Below are 19189 nucleotides of genomic sequence, written 5' to 3'. Positions count from 1 at the left end.
TCTATTTTAAGAATTTTTTTAAAAATGTAACATCTTTTTTAATTATTAATTTAATATTTAAATTCCTTTCCTACAATTCTAAGCCCATAATGCAAAAAAAAAACAAAACAAAAAAACAAAAAAAAATTGGTAAAAGGATTCTTGGAGGAAATGTACTTAATTGCCATAAAAATAGTCACAATGCAACACAAATTTTTTTTTTGTATTTTACGTTCGCCACTATATAACTTTGAAGTTGAACCCTGGAAATAGGAAAAATGAACAAAATGCACGTGAATGATAATGAAGATATAAAATGAAGAGAGATGAATGAAGGGCAGCTGCATGGAAGAAGAAAAAAACGCAAATACCAAAAAAAAAAAAACTATATAAAACACACCTTTATTAGCTTCATCTGTACATGACGTCTCTGACAGACGAATTCCTGATTTTGCCACCGCATATATTCTGCTCTCCTGCAGATAACATGAAAACACAGGTTTAGCACATAAACTAAAACAACAGCAATTCATATTAGTTCAACTATTAGTTCCAGGACTCACCCAAGAGGGCAGCCTGTGCAGTGGAGGGGTCGGGGGCTTACTCCCGGGAACAGCTGCAGAGGCGTCGGGTGTTTCGGGTTCCTCAGGTGGCACTTCAGCTGAAGACACATCAGTATGTTCTCTTTCACCAGTTTCCATCTTTGGTTCATGGTCCATGTCAGTTTCTTGAGGCCGCAGCATGCTGATAGCATTTCGAGTCCGCCCATGGGCGGCTTCACTGTACAATGGAGGCTGACTCATATGCTTCTTAGCCAATGCCAAACTAACATTAAATGCATTTGGATTGCGCAATCGGGGCTGTTTGGGGGAAGCTGGGGTGTCTTGGGTGTCCTGAGACGGGGTGGGCCGCTTTGGTGTGAGAGCTGGAGTTAGAACTGGACTGGAGGTGTTTGTGTCACTGGACGAGGACGAAGAATCCAGACATTGCGACTGGAAGCGCTTATTTAACTCATCTGAGGATCCATCTTCAGCATCTTTCTTTGAAGCGTTCTTGGTGCCAGGGAGACAAAGTCTGGTGCAGTCCACACGCTGCATGTCATCATCAAACAGCGAGCTGCTGTCGTCAGAGGCGGTGTGGTATGTCTCACTTGTGGGTCGGCTGAATTGCAAACCTCCAAACAGACTCCTCTCTACCTCAGAGGCAGCGCTGGACAGGATAGAGGAGACACCTCCGGGACTGTCCCGCTCAGCCTCGTCTTCAGATCCCCCCTTAGAGCAACGGCCAACAGCTGTTTCTGGGCGGTTTTGTTTTATTCCAGAATCTGGATTGGACCAAACACACAGACTTGGTAAATACATGAATACAAATATTTTGCAAACCATTGTCAAGCCATCCATTTCACTGAATCAGACTCATTACCAAACAAGACTCATTTGAGCAGTTCTTTTAGTGAATCAAATGCAGTCATCGCAACCAGTGCAGTATGATTCCTGAACAAATGACTCTTATGAGCTGGTTCTTCTGAATCAAAAACATAAATCACAATGTTACTGTGGTTACTGTGAATCACAGTGTTATGCTGTCATGCTGCTTAATTTAAACATTTTTGAATTTGCAGATGAGGAAATATGTTTTGAAAAACTTTCCTTTTCTAGATGTTTTGTAGGGACAATTAAAACTGGATGATCAAAATGAGATTTTTCCATTAGATTTTTTTTTATTAAATGTTATATACTGTTCAAATGTTTTTTTTTTTTTATGAAGTCTCATACTCACCAATACTGCATTTATTGAATTACATTACATTAAATACATTAAAAACAGAAATATTGTGAAATAAAATATATATTTTTTAAATGTATTTTAAAATGTCATCCATTATTCGAATCTTCAGTGTCACATGATGCCATTCTAATATCATTATATAACATCAGATTCATTATTAAGAGGTGTTTTGCTGCTTAAAATTTTTGTGGAAACTGTGATAGTTTTTTTCCAAGATTCTTTGATGAACAGAAAGTTAAAAAGGACAGCTTTTATTTAAAGCTTCAGCCCGTAATGCGCCTTGCGGAAGAACATTGTAGCCGCAGCTCCTTCTCTCTGTCTATGGCGAGTCACGCAGGTACTGGGCTACTCAACAGTGGTAAGACCCGTACCAGTCTAAAATAGTCCGAATATAAACACTTACTATAGGTGTACGTCAGGGCTGTGTTTGAACAGCTATTAGACATCTTTTAAACGCAAAATTGCTTGCTGGGAAATATATTTAATGCCACTTTTGATCAATTTTATTTTGTAATAATTTCTCAATTTCTTCCCAGCCCTGTTGCATCTCAATCAAACTCAGCAGAATATGAACTATTACTCTCAGTCAAACAACTGAAGATATCATATTAGTCTTCTGACCAGTAGGGGGTCTCCTGCAATCCATGTGTGTGTGGTCATGATCCGGCAGGGTGTCGATGCTCTTCTGGGACGGTTCTGGGCCCGTCAGTACCTGTGGGATCTTCCCTCTGTTTTGGAAACAGCCAAAAGTCAGGCTGCTGAGCCGCTGGGCCTCACCCACACTGGGCTGGACTGGGCCACCAGAACCCAAAGTCTGCTCCATGACTAAAAGAACACAAAAACATGACACTTAACAGCTTAAAAAGATTAAAAAAAATTGATTTCCATTACACGAGAGTAGATGTTAAAACTTCATGCTGATTTGTACTCGGCTTTCGCCAAGATAAGCAAAACTAAGACGTAGCTTTACAGTAAACTATGCTTCTCCATCCATTTACGCTTCTTTCCATAAGGTAGTGTGACTCCCCTTCTGTCCGGCGTTAATGGCAGCAGTGTACTTGGCGCGTTAGCGCACGCGACGGCTGCAACTACAGGACCAGCACGACAACCGTCTGGATTGAACCGAGTAGGGGACATCTCTAGGGTCTTCAAGTGGGCACCTTCCGTCCTCAGTGTTTCGTCGACTAGCCCACGACACCTCAAGAGGGCTCGACAGGGACTCTGGCGTCCCAGAGTCACCCCCCTCCGTCCCCCACTCAACTCAGCCCAGCTTACTGACCTCTACATCCCTCCTGCTGCTGAGACCTAACCACAATATCACAATCTCTGCGACCCAACCATACGCGCCAACCCGTTGACTAAGGCTGTCGAGCCCCACTGGTGCGTTAATATGCAGTTTCAGTGGACAACGGTTCCGTATGGCATACCACCTACCGCAAAACACAATATCTACCCAACCACCCGTCATTCACGCAATATCCACAGGAACGTATACAAACAAACCAACAGACTCTTCAAGTTTTCAAGAACTCTACGAAACCATAGCGTGGCGGCCTGTACACAGCCAGCTAGAATCTTTCCGTCTCAACCACAGCCAGTTGCTGCTCCTTTCTGCTGCTTCAGATAAGTTCTTTACTGTGCGACGCAACTCTTGGCCACTGAATCCGACGTCTCTGAGGAACCGGGTTGTAGAGTGTGCCACAAAACCTCGACAACCCACTTCCACTGGATAAACCTGGACTCTCCATCCTCGCTGTTCTGCTTCAGTGGCCAGATGAGCATACCGCAGTTTCTTCCTCTCATATGCCTCATCTACCGCATCCTCCCATGGCACTGTTAACTCTATCAGTTGAACAATGCGTGCTGATCCAGACCACAAAACAATATCTGGTCGTAGGTTAGTGGTGGCAATCTCAGGTGGAAAAATAAGCCGTTGGTCAAGATCAGCCAGCATCTTCCAGTCCCTAGCAGCTTCCAGTTGTCCTGGGCGAGAATTGGTGTTAACACCTTTTCTTGGTGGTTGCTCGCCTGGGCGGAGGAATATTGTCTTCTGCGTGTAATGTTTTGCTAGAACAGGTGGCAACTTATTGGTCATGTTACGCTTGCCTTCTAATGCTAAAGCCAAACATCGCAGTACTTGGTCATGGCGCCAAGTAAACCGACCTTGGCTAAGAGCCACCTTACATCCTGTCAAAATGTGCCTTAATGTGGCAGGTGATGAACACAAAGGACAAGAGGGATCCTCTCCTACCCAGAGGTTTAGGTTCTGCGGTGATGGGAGAACATCATATGTTGACCTAATAAGGAAACTGATCCTACTCTCTTCCATTGACCAAAGGTCTTGCCAGCCCATCTTACGTTGTTCCACACTCTCCCATCTCATCCACTCTCCCTGCTTGACCTGTGAAATGGCCTTTATACACCTCATCCTCTCCTCCTGCTGTCGCACCTCGTTGACTACCAGCTTCCTCCTCTGAGCTGGGCCTGCCTTGTGCCATTTAGGAGGAGCTAAACTGAGCCCAAAACCCCCTCTTCCATGCTGTACCTGTCCCACGATATCCCTAATTTGAAGGGCAGCCTTTGCCTCTACTACAGATTTCTTTGCTGACCACTTTCTACCTGTTTTTAACACAGGGGCTGCCTCCCTTACACATTTGTCGCGTGACTCTACTAAGGTCATTTTCAGTCTGACCTTGGCACACTTGAACTCCTCAGTTAAAGCAGAGACTGGCAGCTGCAATATTCCTTTACTATAAAGTCCTACTCTGCTGAGGCAGCGTGGAACTCCCAACCATTTCCTGATGTATGAACTTACCAACGCTTCCAGCTTATCCACTGTTGTCAAAGAAACCTCGTACACGGTCAGTGGCCACAGCAACCTCGGCAGTAGACCAAACTGAAAGCACCAGAGTTTTAGTTTACCAGGTAGAGCACAGCTGTTTATGCTCTTCAACCCTTCCACTGCTTGTCGTCTAACTTCTCCCACCCGAACTGTGTCCTTTAGATCCCCATCGTACCATCTCCCAAGACTCTTCACTGGCTTCTCAGAAACTGTTGGTATTGCCTCACCATTAATGAAGAATGTTTTATCTACTACCTTTCCTTTAACTATCGAGATGCTCCTTGATTTAGAGGGCTTAAATTTCATTCGTGCCCATTCAATATTATCTGTTAACTTCCCCAATAACCGATTAGTGCAGGCTACTGTTGTAGTCATGGTTGTCATGTCATCCATGTATGCTCTGATTGGTGGTAGTCGCATCCCAGAAGCCAAGCGCTCTCCTCCTACTACCCATCTTGATGCCCTCATGATTACTTCCATCGCCATGGTAAAAGCCAGTGGAGAAATGGTGCATCCTGCCATTATTCCAACCTCTAGGCATTGCCATGCAGTGCTGAATTTTGGAGTTGAGAAACTGAATTGCAAATCTCCAAAATAGGCTTTCACTAAATTTGTTATTGACATTGGTACTCTGAAAAAATCAAATGCTGCCCAAAGAAGCTCATGTGGCACTGAACCATATGCATTAGCCAAATCCAGGAATGTCACATGGAGCTCCTTCCTCTCCTTTTTACCTTTTTATGTTTTCTGAATAATAACTAGCAAACACTTCATAGGTTTAAAATATATATATTTTAAACCTATGCTGTGTTTGCTAGCCCAATTCTTGTTCTTTTATTTATTTGCATTATTTATTTATTTGTTGTTTTGTTAATATTCCTTGCTTTGTATATTAAAAACTGATATATATATATATACAAAATAAAGGATTCCATGAAGTGTGCTCTATTCAATACTGTAAAATTTTACAGTTTTTTGGTGTTAGTCAAAGTTGATAAAAATGTTGATAAATGTTCTCTCAGTTTAATCTTCAATATCATTGATAAAAAAAACTGGTCAACAAATGTTTTCATCAGTATAACACTGTACATACTGCAGAACTAGCAGCATTTAATAATGGTAGCACTTGGTAGAATGTTATTGTGAACTTTTGTGAATCATGAGCCATGATTTAACCTACTATTTGATCACATGCATGATTACCTTGCAGTTGTCTTCTTAGGTCTTGTATCTCATTTTCCTGTTGTTGGTTGATCTCTCTCAGAGAGGCATTCTCTATATCAAACTACAAGAATGATGATTGTGATCACAAACGTTCACACACTCCCCCACATATTTATCTCTTTCTAAAACACAAATACATACAAAGAGCATGAACATACTTCATTCAACTTCCGCATGACCCATTCTTTGATCTTAGCTGCTTTTTCTTCCACTGTCTTGGCATCTTGGATGCGGTTCTGTTTCTGAAGGTGTAAAACGTAATGGATCACATTTTTCATTCATACTGATGCAAACCTGATGGTTTTAATGACTGGAGGTATGACTGACCTGTTCCTCCAGCTGCTGCTCTAGGGTGTCAATAAGCTCATCTTTCTCCTTCAGTCCCGCTTGAAGATTTTGACAGCGCCTGAAAAGCTGCAGCTCTGAATCACTCGACTGGATATCTGAAGTCTTTAAACGCTCTTCCATCCACTGCACCTGCAACAAACACATGCACATATACACAGTGCTAATAAATGTTACATGATTATATACCAAAAATATATATACACACTCACAGGTTCAACTACACCAGTTCAACTGCTCGTTAACGCAAACATCTAATCAGCCAATCACATGGCAGCAACTCAATGCATTTAGGCATGTAGACATGGTCAAGACGATCTGCTGAAGTTCAGACTGAGCATCAGAATGGGGAAGAAAGGTGATTTAAATGTCTTTGAGCGTGGCATGGTTGTTTGTGTTGGACGGGCTGGTCTGAGTATTTCAGAAACTGCTGATCTACTGGGATTTTCACGCACAACCATCTCTAGGGTTTACAGAGAATGGTCCGAAAAAGAGAAAATGTTCAATGAGCGGCAGTTCTGTGGCTGAAAATGCCTTGTTGATGACAGAGGTCAGAGAAGAATGTCCAGACCTGTTCGAGCAGATAGAAAGGCAACAGTAACTCAAACAACCACTCGTTTCAACCAAGGTCTGCAGAAGAGCATCTCTGAACTGACAACACGTCAAATGAAAAACGTAGGAAAAACATTGCCTGCAGCCAAAAAAACATGTAAATATGGACCAAAATCTCAAAACCTTGTTGAATGACGCGACGCTTTTTATCAAGAAAACTCTCTTTTATAATAAACATAATAAGTGCTACCATTGTTTTCAAAGATGTGCAATTTTTACTGTTAAATAACCTGTGTTTAAAAATGTGTTTTAGTGTTTGAATGTCCCTTTGAGAACAGAATCATAATTCAGCTGAATCAAATACTTACAGTACATCTCTAATATTTGATGAAATGTCCACAAAAGTGTTACTAGTATTTACCTGCTGGTTCCCTTCATATGCCCGACGCTCTGCTTCCAACACCTGCTTCTCCAACTGCTGCATCTGAGAGAGCAAGAACTATGAATGAATGAGCAAAGGAGCAGTGTTTGTGCATGTATGCATGCACATGATAAATATTCATATGAAAGTCTGCTTTCATTTTTCCTCTATGCCATAGGCAAAGAATAAGCTCTTTCGGCCAAGTGTGTTCACGTAGAGGTTTTCATGGACCAATATGAATAAATCCAATTTAAATTAAAAGATACAAGATGGTCTATGCATGACCAGACACTTTATTGTAATCCAAAAGGAGGCAATGTCAGCATTATGGAGCGCTAAAGTCTGTTTCTTCCATACTAGAAGCCAGAGGGTGCCCTCATGCAAAAAGTATGTAAGTGAGAGGATGTAATTTAAGTGTAACGGGTGAAGACAGAAGAACCCATAACTCTATCCCTCCTCCACACATTAGATCCACAGAGGTGGAGCTGGACTAGGCCGAGCTCAACCCAGGCAAGCACCACTTGCGAGTGAGACTCATAGAATTCATTACACTTGACATTCCTGCTAATCCGTTATATGGAAAAAGGCATCCAGCTATCACTGTAGCTGAACAAAAAGCAGAAACGTTTTGACTGATGAAATGTAAAGACAATAAATATACGATTGCGACAATATATGGGTAATGTGTGTTTTTCAAGCCATCTCAGGTTATTTACATAACAATAAAGTAGAATAATGCAGTGCTAATTGACATCGCCTTTATATCAGTAGAAAAAATTATAAAATATATTTTCTGCCTTATTCTGTAATAAAAAGTTTCATTAAATGTTAAGGCCCGTTCACACCAAGAACGATAACTATAAAGATAACTATATTAGTGTACACACATAAGCGTGTGCTTGTCTGCCGCTTTAAATGCTTAAGCTCTATAAAGCAGGATTGATTCTGATTGGCTGTCAATGTTTTTATTATCCATCAGCTGGATAAAATTGTTAGTTTCTCTGTGCCGTTATTGGTATAGCTGTGGTGTAAACTCTGCCATTCTTTAATATTGAGAACGATTTTTAGAACAGTCTCTTTATTGTTATATTTATAGTTATCACGCTTGTTGTGAACGGTCCTTTAGAGTAGCTTTAAAAAACACATGTTATTCCTTTTTTTTTAATTGTATAAAATCCATGATGACTTAATGCACAAGTGTTTGTAGTAGGCCTACATAAACAAATTATAAAATTGTCATTAGGAAAATATGGGCTAGTAAAAATATTTTAGAACATTAAAATGATTGGTTATTGTTCAGCAGTGTATTTCATTTCTTAGCTAATTAAAAACAAGAGATAAGAAAAATAAAACCTGTCAATTAGACAAAGGTCAGAATAAACTAGTATTACACATACTATAATGCTCTATGCATAACATATTCCATGCATTACTAAGGGAAAAAGCCAGCTGGTTTTGTAAACAAATATCCTCTGAGCTAGGATTTCATCTTTTTATACATATTTCTCTAATAGCGTATTGTCAGGAATGCAGCATGTCCATTTTCAAATAATTTTGACCAAAGCAGGAATGCTATGCTATATTACCGTAACATTCCATCAAGTCTTTTTTTTTTTCTTGGATGAGAAGACCATGAGAAAAATTCCTGTAGAAAGTTAGGAAATGCAAAAACTACTGTCCAAGCAAAAACATTAGCCAAAGTCCTGAAGCTGTGTTGTATTGAAATGAGATAGATTTTGAGTTCTGTGGTAAACCAGTGGTAATGATTCAGTAGCTGTTCATTTTGGTGACTTTACCGTCATCATTTATTAACATAAATTTGAGGGAATTTTGACCACTTTATTCTCAATCCTCATAGTTTCAAGTAAACAAGCACTTCACACATTCAGGTTCTTAGTTGTGGCCATCAGATTGGAGTTTGCTGAATGGCTCTTGGAAATCTAATGTGGACCCTGTGTGAAAATGCTTATATTGTGCATTTTTATTTTATTTAGTAAACAATTTTTAAATACAAATTAAAGGTGCTATATGTAACTTTTCTTCTAAAATGAATCCTTTTTTTATTGCCTGTGTGTGAAGGGGTTGTAATCACACATTACAATGATCCACTTGTCGGGTTTTGCTATTACCTCTGAAGGCCAGTATTCCTATTTCTATGTGAAGTCTCCGGGTCGGATTTTCTGCGAAAGCCATCAGATGTGACGTGCATGCGCGCTCCCGAGCCTCTCTCCTTTTTATATACAGTCTATGCGACGGCAATGCAGCTAACGAGTCTGATAACACCAAAAAACGACCTGCCTCCAGCACAACACAGACTCCAACACAAACTCCACATAAATATACAAAACAAAACAAAAATGTATCTGCTGAAGCTCGTCAGGCCAAACGTGAATCGGATCGACTTAGGACGAAAACACGGATCAACATCGGCAGAGCGTTTGAATTACGGAGAGACCACCGCTATTTTTATTGTGATAAATTACAAGTTTTCAGATATGCTGAAATAAATAATGGTAAACTGTAATGAAATAGCAAGGTAAACTACAACATACATGAGACATGAAATGAATACAAAAGACTGCTCCAGGATAACAAAAAGTAGGTGCTTTAGGATGTAACTTTTATTTTATGTACTAGATCTACTGTCTAACGTCACTCATCCCACTACTATTGTTCAGTCTAGTTCACTAACCGTTTTCGTTATCATATTATACATTCATCTATGTTGACTAGGGGTGGGGAAAAAAATCGATATTGCAATATATTGTTGTGCTCTCTGTCGCAATAAATAATCGATACACGATTATTGCCCAATATGCCCAATATCGATATTTTATTACAACACAAAATGATTAATTTACCCGTTGTCAGTGTCACTGTCACTACCCAATATCTACCATTCTGTTTGCGGGGGGCGCTGTTCGAGTAAATAGGGGTAAAGTGGCGCAAACAGCGGCCGGTGAAGAACACAAGTTAACTAACAACAACAGAGAGAAGCAAGAAGAATGGCGGAAAACAATAAAAAACGAATCAAAGACCCACCCGCTAGTTTCCACTCTAAAGTGTGGAGACACTTCGGGTTTTACGAGCAGAGAGAGCGCAACGGCCGCGCGCGCGCACTCTCACGTCTTCAAACAACACGAGCGCTGTCTTGCTCTCTCCCTCGCGCATATTAATCAAAATCAATTGACACGATAGTAAAAGGTCGGAAGACCGCAGTTTCACGTGGAGCATTTGGAGATTTTTAGAGATTAGAGACTCACCTAAACTCAATGAACAACATCTCAACACTAAATTATAAAGGCCTGTCTCATATAGACGCCTGTCTCGAATACAAGCCGGTGCAGTTCGACGATTTGGGAAAATAAAAACCCGGGAAGTTTTACGGTATATTAATTCTCAATATGTACACATGCATTGTTAATCTTTCTTTTCAGTCACATATATCGTGATATATCGTTGATGAAATTTCTTCCAATATATTGAATATCGTAGATATCGCGAATCGTGATATTATCATATCGTGGACCACATATCGCCACAGAATTGAATCGTGAGGTACCTGTATCGTCCCACCCCAAATGTTGACATTGCTGCCTGATTATGAAAGATACACAAATAGTTAGTGAAATGCCTTATGCTAGATAACACCACATGTTGGCTAAATGCAGTCAATGTAACGTTATCATGGTACGAGCATGGAGTATTCAACGTCAAGCTGATAAAAGTAGCCTATTATTGTAACGTTGCAGTGGGAGTTTACATGAGTTTCCAGCATGTTGTTTGATGCTTTCTCCGGTGTGTTGAAAGTCTCAGTGAGGCCGGTACCATGAGTGCTCGCTCTTGTGTTCGAGCACGCGCAAGAGCACGAGCGCTCTTGTAAAAATTGGTTGCAATCTGAAACATCACCGATAGAGGCCGCTAAAAAATACATATAGCACCTTTAAATGATCAGTATAAATAATGTAAATTAAACATTTTTTTTGTCAGTAATGTAGTTGTTTGATTAGTGACCTATAAATCTAGGAGCTAGGGATGCACGATGATATCGGGACAACATCGGTATCGGCCGATAAAAGCTTAAAATGACCATCATCGGCATCGGCCGATATGAATATTTCTGCCGATGAGTCTTGCCGATAGGGTGGCGTGTTTCCTATGCGCACGTGACGACCGTGAACGAAGCATGAGCGCCAGCAACTTAAACTTCCAACTAGGGGTGTGCGTCTCACGGTTTTTGATCGTGGACGATTAAAATGTCTCCACGATCTGCTTTTGAAGAAAAATCATAGTATCTTGCATTCTATCAGTTCAATTCTGGCGCCTTCATCTCAACATACTGTACAACGCGACGTACATTCACATCACATCACATGTAAACGCAGAGGTAGATACACTCACGGGACACTGCAATTCACAAAAGTTCATTGTTTGCATGTGCGTCAAAGTCTTGCTAGGTAAACATGTCATTCACGTGCTGATGCGCTGTTCTAACATCCGCTTTTCTGAGCGCGCGACGCTCACAGGAACTAACAGCCTGTCACAGCGCCTGCATACTGGACTAATCTTTCGAGTCTTATTGCGCTGATACTGTCAAATACACACACGGTTTACATAAACAAAGTTGGTTATGTCTAAAGTGAAAGCAAACAGAGAAAATCTGCTTGTCAAATGCGTGTATATTAGACGCGTCGCGTTACTCGCGTGCAGTTCTTAAAGAGACAGTAATAATATTCTGCCGCTTGTCTTTAAAGAGATACTGCACCCAGAAATAAAAATTCTGTCTATCTAATGTTGTTTCAAACCTGGATTCATTTCTTTCTTGTGCTTAAATATACTATGGAAGTCACTGGAGTACAGCAACTGTTTGGTTAGCCACATTCTTCCAAATAACTTTTATAATTTCAACAGAAGAAAGAAACTTGAGAGAGTAAATGATGACAGTTAAAATTTTTGGGAGAACTATCCCGTTAATGTTAATAAAACAACAAAACACAGAGGAAATCACTCACTGCTCTTGACTGAGAACATTAATAGAAGCTTTAATAAGCTTTTTTTGCACTTAAAAAAAACAAACAAATATATCGGTATCGGTATCGGCATCGGGCAAAATTAGTTTGAAAATATCGGCATATCGAATATCGGCCAAAATCCTATATCGTGCATCCCTAGCACAATCTCAATTATCTCTTATTCATTTTATGGCATATGAATTAGGTTGAGAGGCCAACAGGGTTCAAAAGTAACTGAGAATTCTACTTAAAAATGTATTTATTTTTAGATAAAATATATATATAGATTTAGGTAAAAAGTGCATATTTTTTTTTTGCTTATACAATTTTATTGGAGTATACTTTATAATTAAATATTAGTATTGAGAATGTCATTTTTATTGGATTACTGTAATTTTAGAATTTGCCCAACTGTCACAAAAAAAGGTTAATAAATTTGCTTCCTTTTAAGCATTTTTTGGGGTCTTTTCTTAATTATATATTTTAGATTTTGGAGTTAAATTCACGAGATTCATGTGTGGGTGTTCAACCTGTTTCTTTTCACAGAGTTCCCAAAGGAGAACACACACATATGACCTAACACACTACTAATAGTTACTGTTGCTGCACTCATATTTTCCAATGAACACCACACACAAGTGTTCTATGCAGTTGTGTATGTGACTGAATGATGTTCTGATCTTTCTAACAGCCTCTCATGTTTACAAGCCTCCGTCATTAAAGATGTTTAATAAGACTCAATGCACAGCGGACTACTGACAAAACTGTCATTATGATGACTCTGATGGAACGATCTAGTTCATGTATAACCTTTTCTGCTCTAGGTCTCTTGGACTTAAGTTAAAGCACATTTTGTTGGATTTGTTAATGGTGCATTAGTCAGAGCCTGATGAATGACATGAATCTCTTATTCACTGATGGAAGTTAAAAAGATTTACGAAGACTGGTTTGTTTTCCATCATAAAAGTCTATTGCTATTCAGTGTTTAGTGAGCCAATTCCTAGACTAAACCAAAGGGTGTGTCACCAAAAAACACTGATGGTCAGAAATACATCACACACTCTACACACACTCATTATCTATATATCATCTTCACACACAGCCACTATCCCCACAGACTATTCATACACACATGTGTAACTACAGATATGTTCATACCACAACAACCACACATACACACATATTGTATACACCCATCCTCATCTGTGGTCAAGCTGGTCCACCACTGCCCAAAGAGGCAGATATATAAAATAAAAAATAGCAGAGTAATTACAGACAGTTCTGAGAACAGCTGCACAAAACAGTCAGACTCTGACCAGTTGAGCCACAGGTTAATGCATATTAACATCTGCTTTTTTCTAAAGCTCATCGTTAAATCCATTGGATGCCGTGGTGAGAAGCACAGTTTCTTGTTAAAATAACATGTGGACTTAAATAGATCGTGCTCCTGGACACAATGATTCAGTGAATTCTATATATTTCATGCTATTCAAATATATAGCTATACATTTTAATTTATATTTAGCATGTCAACAGTCAGCACTGTTTTTGAGGAGTGCGCATGTGCATAAATGTGTAAGGGAACCCTGGAGTATGACATATGAGGGAACCAGCGAAAAATGAAATATCAAATAAAGCAAAACGACAGAACAAAAACAGTGCAGTAGTCATCAGTTCATTACAGCAGAATGTCAGAACAATTACGTTATGTGGATAAAGCTGCTGACTGAATGAAGCACGTTTACAGGAGTAAAGTGTACGCCAAATACTGCATGATTATTACGACTTTCTGTTGTTTATGTAAATTAACTTAAAGGAATTGTTCACTTAAAAATGACAATTCTGTCATCATTTACTCACCCTCAAGTTGTTTCAAACCTGTATGAATTTATTTATTTTGCTGAACACAAAAGAATATATTTTGAAGAATGTCGGTAACCAAACAATTGATGTACTCCATTGACTGTACCCAGACATTCTTCAAAATATCCTCTTTTGTGTTCAGCAGAAGAAATAAATTCATACAGGTTTGAAACAACTTGAGGGTGAGTAAATGATTTTGAAGTGAACTATTCCTTTAATAATGTTAAGTTATTACTCTGCCACCAGCATGCAATGTCATTAACAACAGTTGTTGGACTAACGTGGTTCAAAAAACAGAGGTACGCCCAGTTCCTGGAAACAGTTGTAACAAGTTAGTTTCTACAACGATGCATTGTTCTATGGTGCAAGCAAATGACGTCATTGTACGGGAAATGCACCCCTGTGTCAGATAAGGGACAGGTACAGTATGTGCAGAGCAGTGTGTCCCCAGAACAAAGTTGAGAATCACCGCATTGAATGAATCAAAAGTGACAGACAATGTTACAAAAGATTTCTTTTTCAAATATTGTTCTTTTTGAACTAAAAAAAATGGTAACGCTTCCTTTTACAGTACAGTACTTACGTGTACTTACCTAGAAAGTACTGGCTAATATAAGGTAAGTACATGGGTTAGGGGTAGGTTTAGGGGTAGGTTCAGGGTTAGTACCTAGTTATTACCCAGTAATTGTAATTACTATAATAAGTACATAGCATGGACATGGGTAACAGGACTGGAAGCGTTACCAAAAAAACTTTGCATCACAGGAATAAATTACATTTTAAAATATAGACAAATAGAAAACTGCTCTTTTTTGTAATAATATTTCACAATATTACTGTTCTTACTGTATTTTTCATCAAATTAATGAAGCCTTGTTTAGCACTAGATACGTCTTTCAAAAACATAAAAAAAACTTTTGAACACTAGTGTAATCTAGTCTAGCTGGAGTCCACCTGGAAACAATGTTGTGTTTAAAAGATATCAAAAGATTTCAAAACCTTTGAAAGAAGTAAAATAGCCTATTCAATTTGTTTTGCAACGTCATTAACAACGTCATGACGTTGCAAATGACGTTGCATGGGGCGGCAGTGGCTCATGTAGGTTGTCTACAAACCGGAAGGTTGGTGGTTCAATCCCCGGTTCCACTTGACCAAGTGTCGAGGTGTCCATGAGCAAGACACCTAACCCCAGCTGCTCCCGACGAGCTGGATGGCGCCTTGCATGGCTGCCGTCGCCCGTCGGTGTATGAATGAGAGAGTGAATGGGTGAATGTGAGGCAAATTGTAAAGCGCTTTGGTGGCCATTGGGTCTGTGAAAGCGCTATACCATTTACCATTTGTCTGTGATTGATCTGCAGCGCCGGTCCTATTTGGTATTCTATGGCACTCCAAACAATCCAGTACTAAAGTGAGCAGTCTGAAATCACAAATTGATTCAGATCATCTTGCTTACATGTTTGGCCATTTCAGTGAAAATAAGCATCACAACCGTATGGAGCATTGCATATGACATGAAGGGGGAAAAAAGATATTGCTGCTACAAATTAATAATTGCACAAAACATAACAATTTGTTCCTTAGATTCAATTAAATTGTGGCCACATTGTACTAGTTATTTCCCTTGTGGCTATGATTTAACAAATAAAACAAGGGGGGAAAAAAAACAAATAAAACATGGCCACGATTTAACTAATATGATTAAACTAATTAATGCACCGTACAAAAGGGTATTATTAGTTCTGATTATTTTCTGACAGAAAATATGATTTGATTGTTGAGTTTTTTTTAAAACATTTTTTTCAAATGAGTATAGACATGATGGGAGTGCATTATACCAAAACAAACTAAAAACCTCCATGGATGCTTTCATCAGTTTGCACCTGTAAACTCCACATTTCGATCAAAAGTTCTCTTTAATCTACTACGATCCCTCCTAGCTTCTCCACTCCATATGGTCCTGGCTACAGTCAGTCTTCCATTCCATGAATTCCATCCACGTCCTTCTGTGGCCGGCCCGCCCTGCACCCCTCATCCAGCCTCCCTCTACAGGCCAGCTCACAAAGCCTGTCTGTATGACACCCCTCACTGCACCACAGCTCCAAATTCCCAAGCGTCACCCGGCCTCTGCTCCACACTCCACTCATCTGTGTCCTACACACTCAGGGGGAACAGCAGCACACTGTATATTGGATACACTTTGGAATGTGCTAGAAGCTAACATTTCTATTCAAGTAGAGTCCATTGCTGAAATCAGAATAATATTTTTTTTTTCTCCCAGAGAAAAAATATTTTAATTATACATTTTATAATAATTCATTTAAAGGGGCATGATGTCGCAACGACACAAGAGAGCATTTTTGTTTCAATTATTTGGCAAAAACAAAAAGCTGCCAAAGCTGTCAGCTGTTTTTGATGTGAACGCATTTTTTTTTTTGCCAAATAATTGAAACAAAAATGCGTTCACATCAAAAACAGCTGACGACAAGAAAAAATTAAATGTATCAATATATAAACGTAAATACGTAATGTTTATTGTTACAGTTTATTTTTACATTTGACATAGGGTAGCTCCACGCAATGCTTGTTGGAAGCAGGACTTGCCGCCATCTTGGAAGTGACGTCAAATGACGTATCTCACTGAGGTCTGGGTTGATAGATTTGCCCCGAGTTCACAGGTCAGATGTCCAACATCAAACAGCATTCCAGGTGTTATTTACAATAAGGACGTGGGAAAAATCTGAATCCTGAGTTGTTTGGAACGGAGAATTAGGGCAAACGGAAAAAAATGCATTAACTAATGTTAATGAATGGGACCTTATTGTAAGGTGTTACCAATTATATATATTATTCAGAAGTTCACACTTATATATAATCAGATATAGTATAAAATATGCATATTTGGCGTGCTGTCCGAAGAGAGGGCTCAGAGCACTAGGGAACATGTCAGAAAGGTCAATAACAACAATGTCTGTACTCTCTGGCCACTGCTGCCCAACTAAACGTGGAATCAATCTGAGGCTGTTGGGCACGAGGAGACGCGGAGCGTTAACCTACAACAGATTCAGACTTCGCACAATGTGCTTTCTGTGTGAGAACACAAGTATAGTATGTTTAACTGCACTTGAAAACTGCCCTTATTTTTACCATAATGGTTTAAAAGAAAGGTTTGCATGAGTTCAGAAGCAGGATATGGTTTAGCCACTGAAGTTTTCTTCATGGGATCCTTCGACATTCTTTGAGGATGGCTCACTGCGAATGTTCGTTACTGTTTTGAGTTTCTTTGCATGATGACCAGTTGCTGTCCATGTCTGGTTGATTAATTTTAAACTTTATAAAAAAGTATGCAAAGCAGGAGAGAAAATGACCTACATTTCTCCCAACAAACCACACTTGCATCAGCATATACAAGTTTGTTTGTGTATGTATTTAGAATGCTAACTTCCTGTATAGCACGAAACCAGGCATTTCCTCCCATGGGAGTCTCAGTGATTAAAGGATAGTTTGTTTTGCCACTCTGTTCGTATGTCTCTCTCCTCCCATTTTACTCCCTCTCTTTCCCTTTCACTCTTATACCTCTTCATTATCCTACAAGGCATGTGCAAATCTACAAAACAATTTCAAAACAAATTCATAACAGTTTGAGACAACCCATTAACTAGGAAGGATAACTAAGAAGGATAGTCCCTTCGAATTGGAATCTCACTTGAAACACAGAATACTATGTGAAGTCCACTTCACAGAGCACTTACGGTTGAATGGAACGCACCTATTGAATCATTGAATCATTCACTTAACCGATTGTTCAAAACCACTGATTGATTTAGGAATAAAAAACCACAACTGTGTGTTGCTCGGAGACGTGCAACTGTTCTGCAGTTGATTCATTAGAAATATTTTAGTAGGTGGAGCAAAAATAGACAAAGTAACTGGCAATATTATGTCTAAAACGTAAGTTACTCAAGCTGTGCTTTCAATGAAGTTATGGCCTGTTCGCACCAAGAACTATATCTAAAACGTTTAATTACAGCAACAGAGTCTGCTTACTGAACAAATAGCAAAAACTATATCGTCCGTTTGTGTCAGCACTAATATAGTCACCATTATAGTTCTCTTTATAGATATCCTGCTTGGTATGAACAGGCCTTTTATTTAAAGACACATTTAATAGTTATGTTTCCATTCAAAGTTGCAAATTGAACTTGGACACAAAATTAGAATATTCGTTTCCATCACATGTGTTCAAGAGAACAAAATCGCCACTACCTGGAGAATTGGCATTAAATATCTGTAATAAAAATGGAAGTTGATGCAGTTGGGGAAGTCTGTGGCTCTTTTTTCAGCATCATAAATGACTTGCATCTCAGAGCACGTAGAAGAAACACAATAAACACTGTCATGTTCTCTTGCGTTCGGATGCCTGGTGTTTGGGAACGCAATCATGTGAGAAACTTCTGAGAGGTCATTATACCAAATCATAATGATAACAGACTTTGGCTCAGGCATTTCAGAATCATCAAACCATCATTTGAGATGCTGTGCAATGCGATTAGTCCGCTGATTAGTCTAGTTATCAAATCACATCCACTGTTGAGGCAAAGTCATGTGAGCTTTTGCTGCACATTGAGGGATTTATTCGGTAAATGTGTTTCTATTGTATGTCCATGTGTTCTTATCGGATACAAAATTTATCCGCCCCAATTGAGCAAAAAAAAAAAAAAACTTTTTTAGAATGTATGCGCATTTTGGTGTTTCCATCTAGCATTTTTTATGGGATATCTCAATGCGCATTAAAATAGGTGGATGGAAACACAGCTTGTGTGAGACTTAACTAGCACAATGTCAGCATGCGAAAATGCTCTCCACAAAGTTGCATCTCTTAATTCAGCCCATGTTAAGCACCACTACTTAAAAAAATAAAAAAGATAAACTAGTCAACCTCTTATTTGATCGGTTTTTGGGCGACTAGTTGATTATCCCACACTTTCCTACTTATCCCTTCTTTCCTCACTTTCTTTATCCTATGACCTATTCCTTCCCCTTCATCCTCTTCCTTTGTCTAGTTCTACAGGATTAATCTCGGACATTTCCTCAAACTGATCTTACCAGCTATCTGTATATGACAGCACAGCTGATCCAGGATCTGCAGTGAGAGGTCATTTTAGG

General features: G+C 39.3%; 1 protein-coding gene across 1 annotated transcript in view; it reads right to left on the bottom strand.

The window, feature by feature from the left end:
- Nucleotides 1-19189, bottom strand: part of plekhh2 (pleckstrin homology domain containing, family H (with MyTH4 domain) member 2) — a 49888-nt gene that overhangs the window by 26659 nt on the left and 4040 nt on the right. The window contains exons 3-9 of the mRNA XM_056272455.1: nt 7152-7214; nt 6161-6310; nt 5992-6075; nt 5813-5894; nt 2389-2592; nt 543-1303; nt 380-455 (exon numbers count right to left, since the gene is read on the bottom strand). Of these exons, the coding sequence (XP_056128430.1) occupies nt 380-455; nt 543-1303; nt 2389-2592; nt 5813-5894; nt 5992-6075; nt 6161-6310; nt 7152-7214 (1420 nt within the window). The remainder of the gene's footprint in view (nt 1-379; nt 456-542; nt 1304-2388; nt 2593-5812; nt 5895-5991; nt 6076-6160; nt 6311-7151; nt 7215-19189) is intronic.

This window comes from Rhinichthys klamathensis, unplaced genomic scaffold, assembly GCF_029890125.1.
Source record: "Rhinichthys klamathensis goyatoka isolate OS25496 unplaced genomic scaffold, OSU_Roscu_1.1 h1tg000338l_1, whole genome shotgun sequence".
In the NCBI taxonomy this organism is placed as follows: Eukaryota; Metazoa; Chordata; class Actinopteri; order Cypriniformes; family Leuciscidae; genus Rhinichthys; species Rhinichthys klamathensis.
This window is presented reverse-complemented; position numbering and strand designations above follow the sequence as displayed.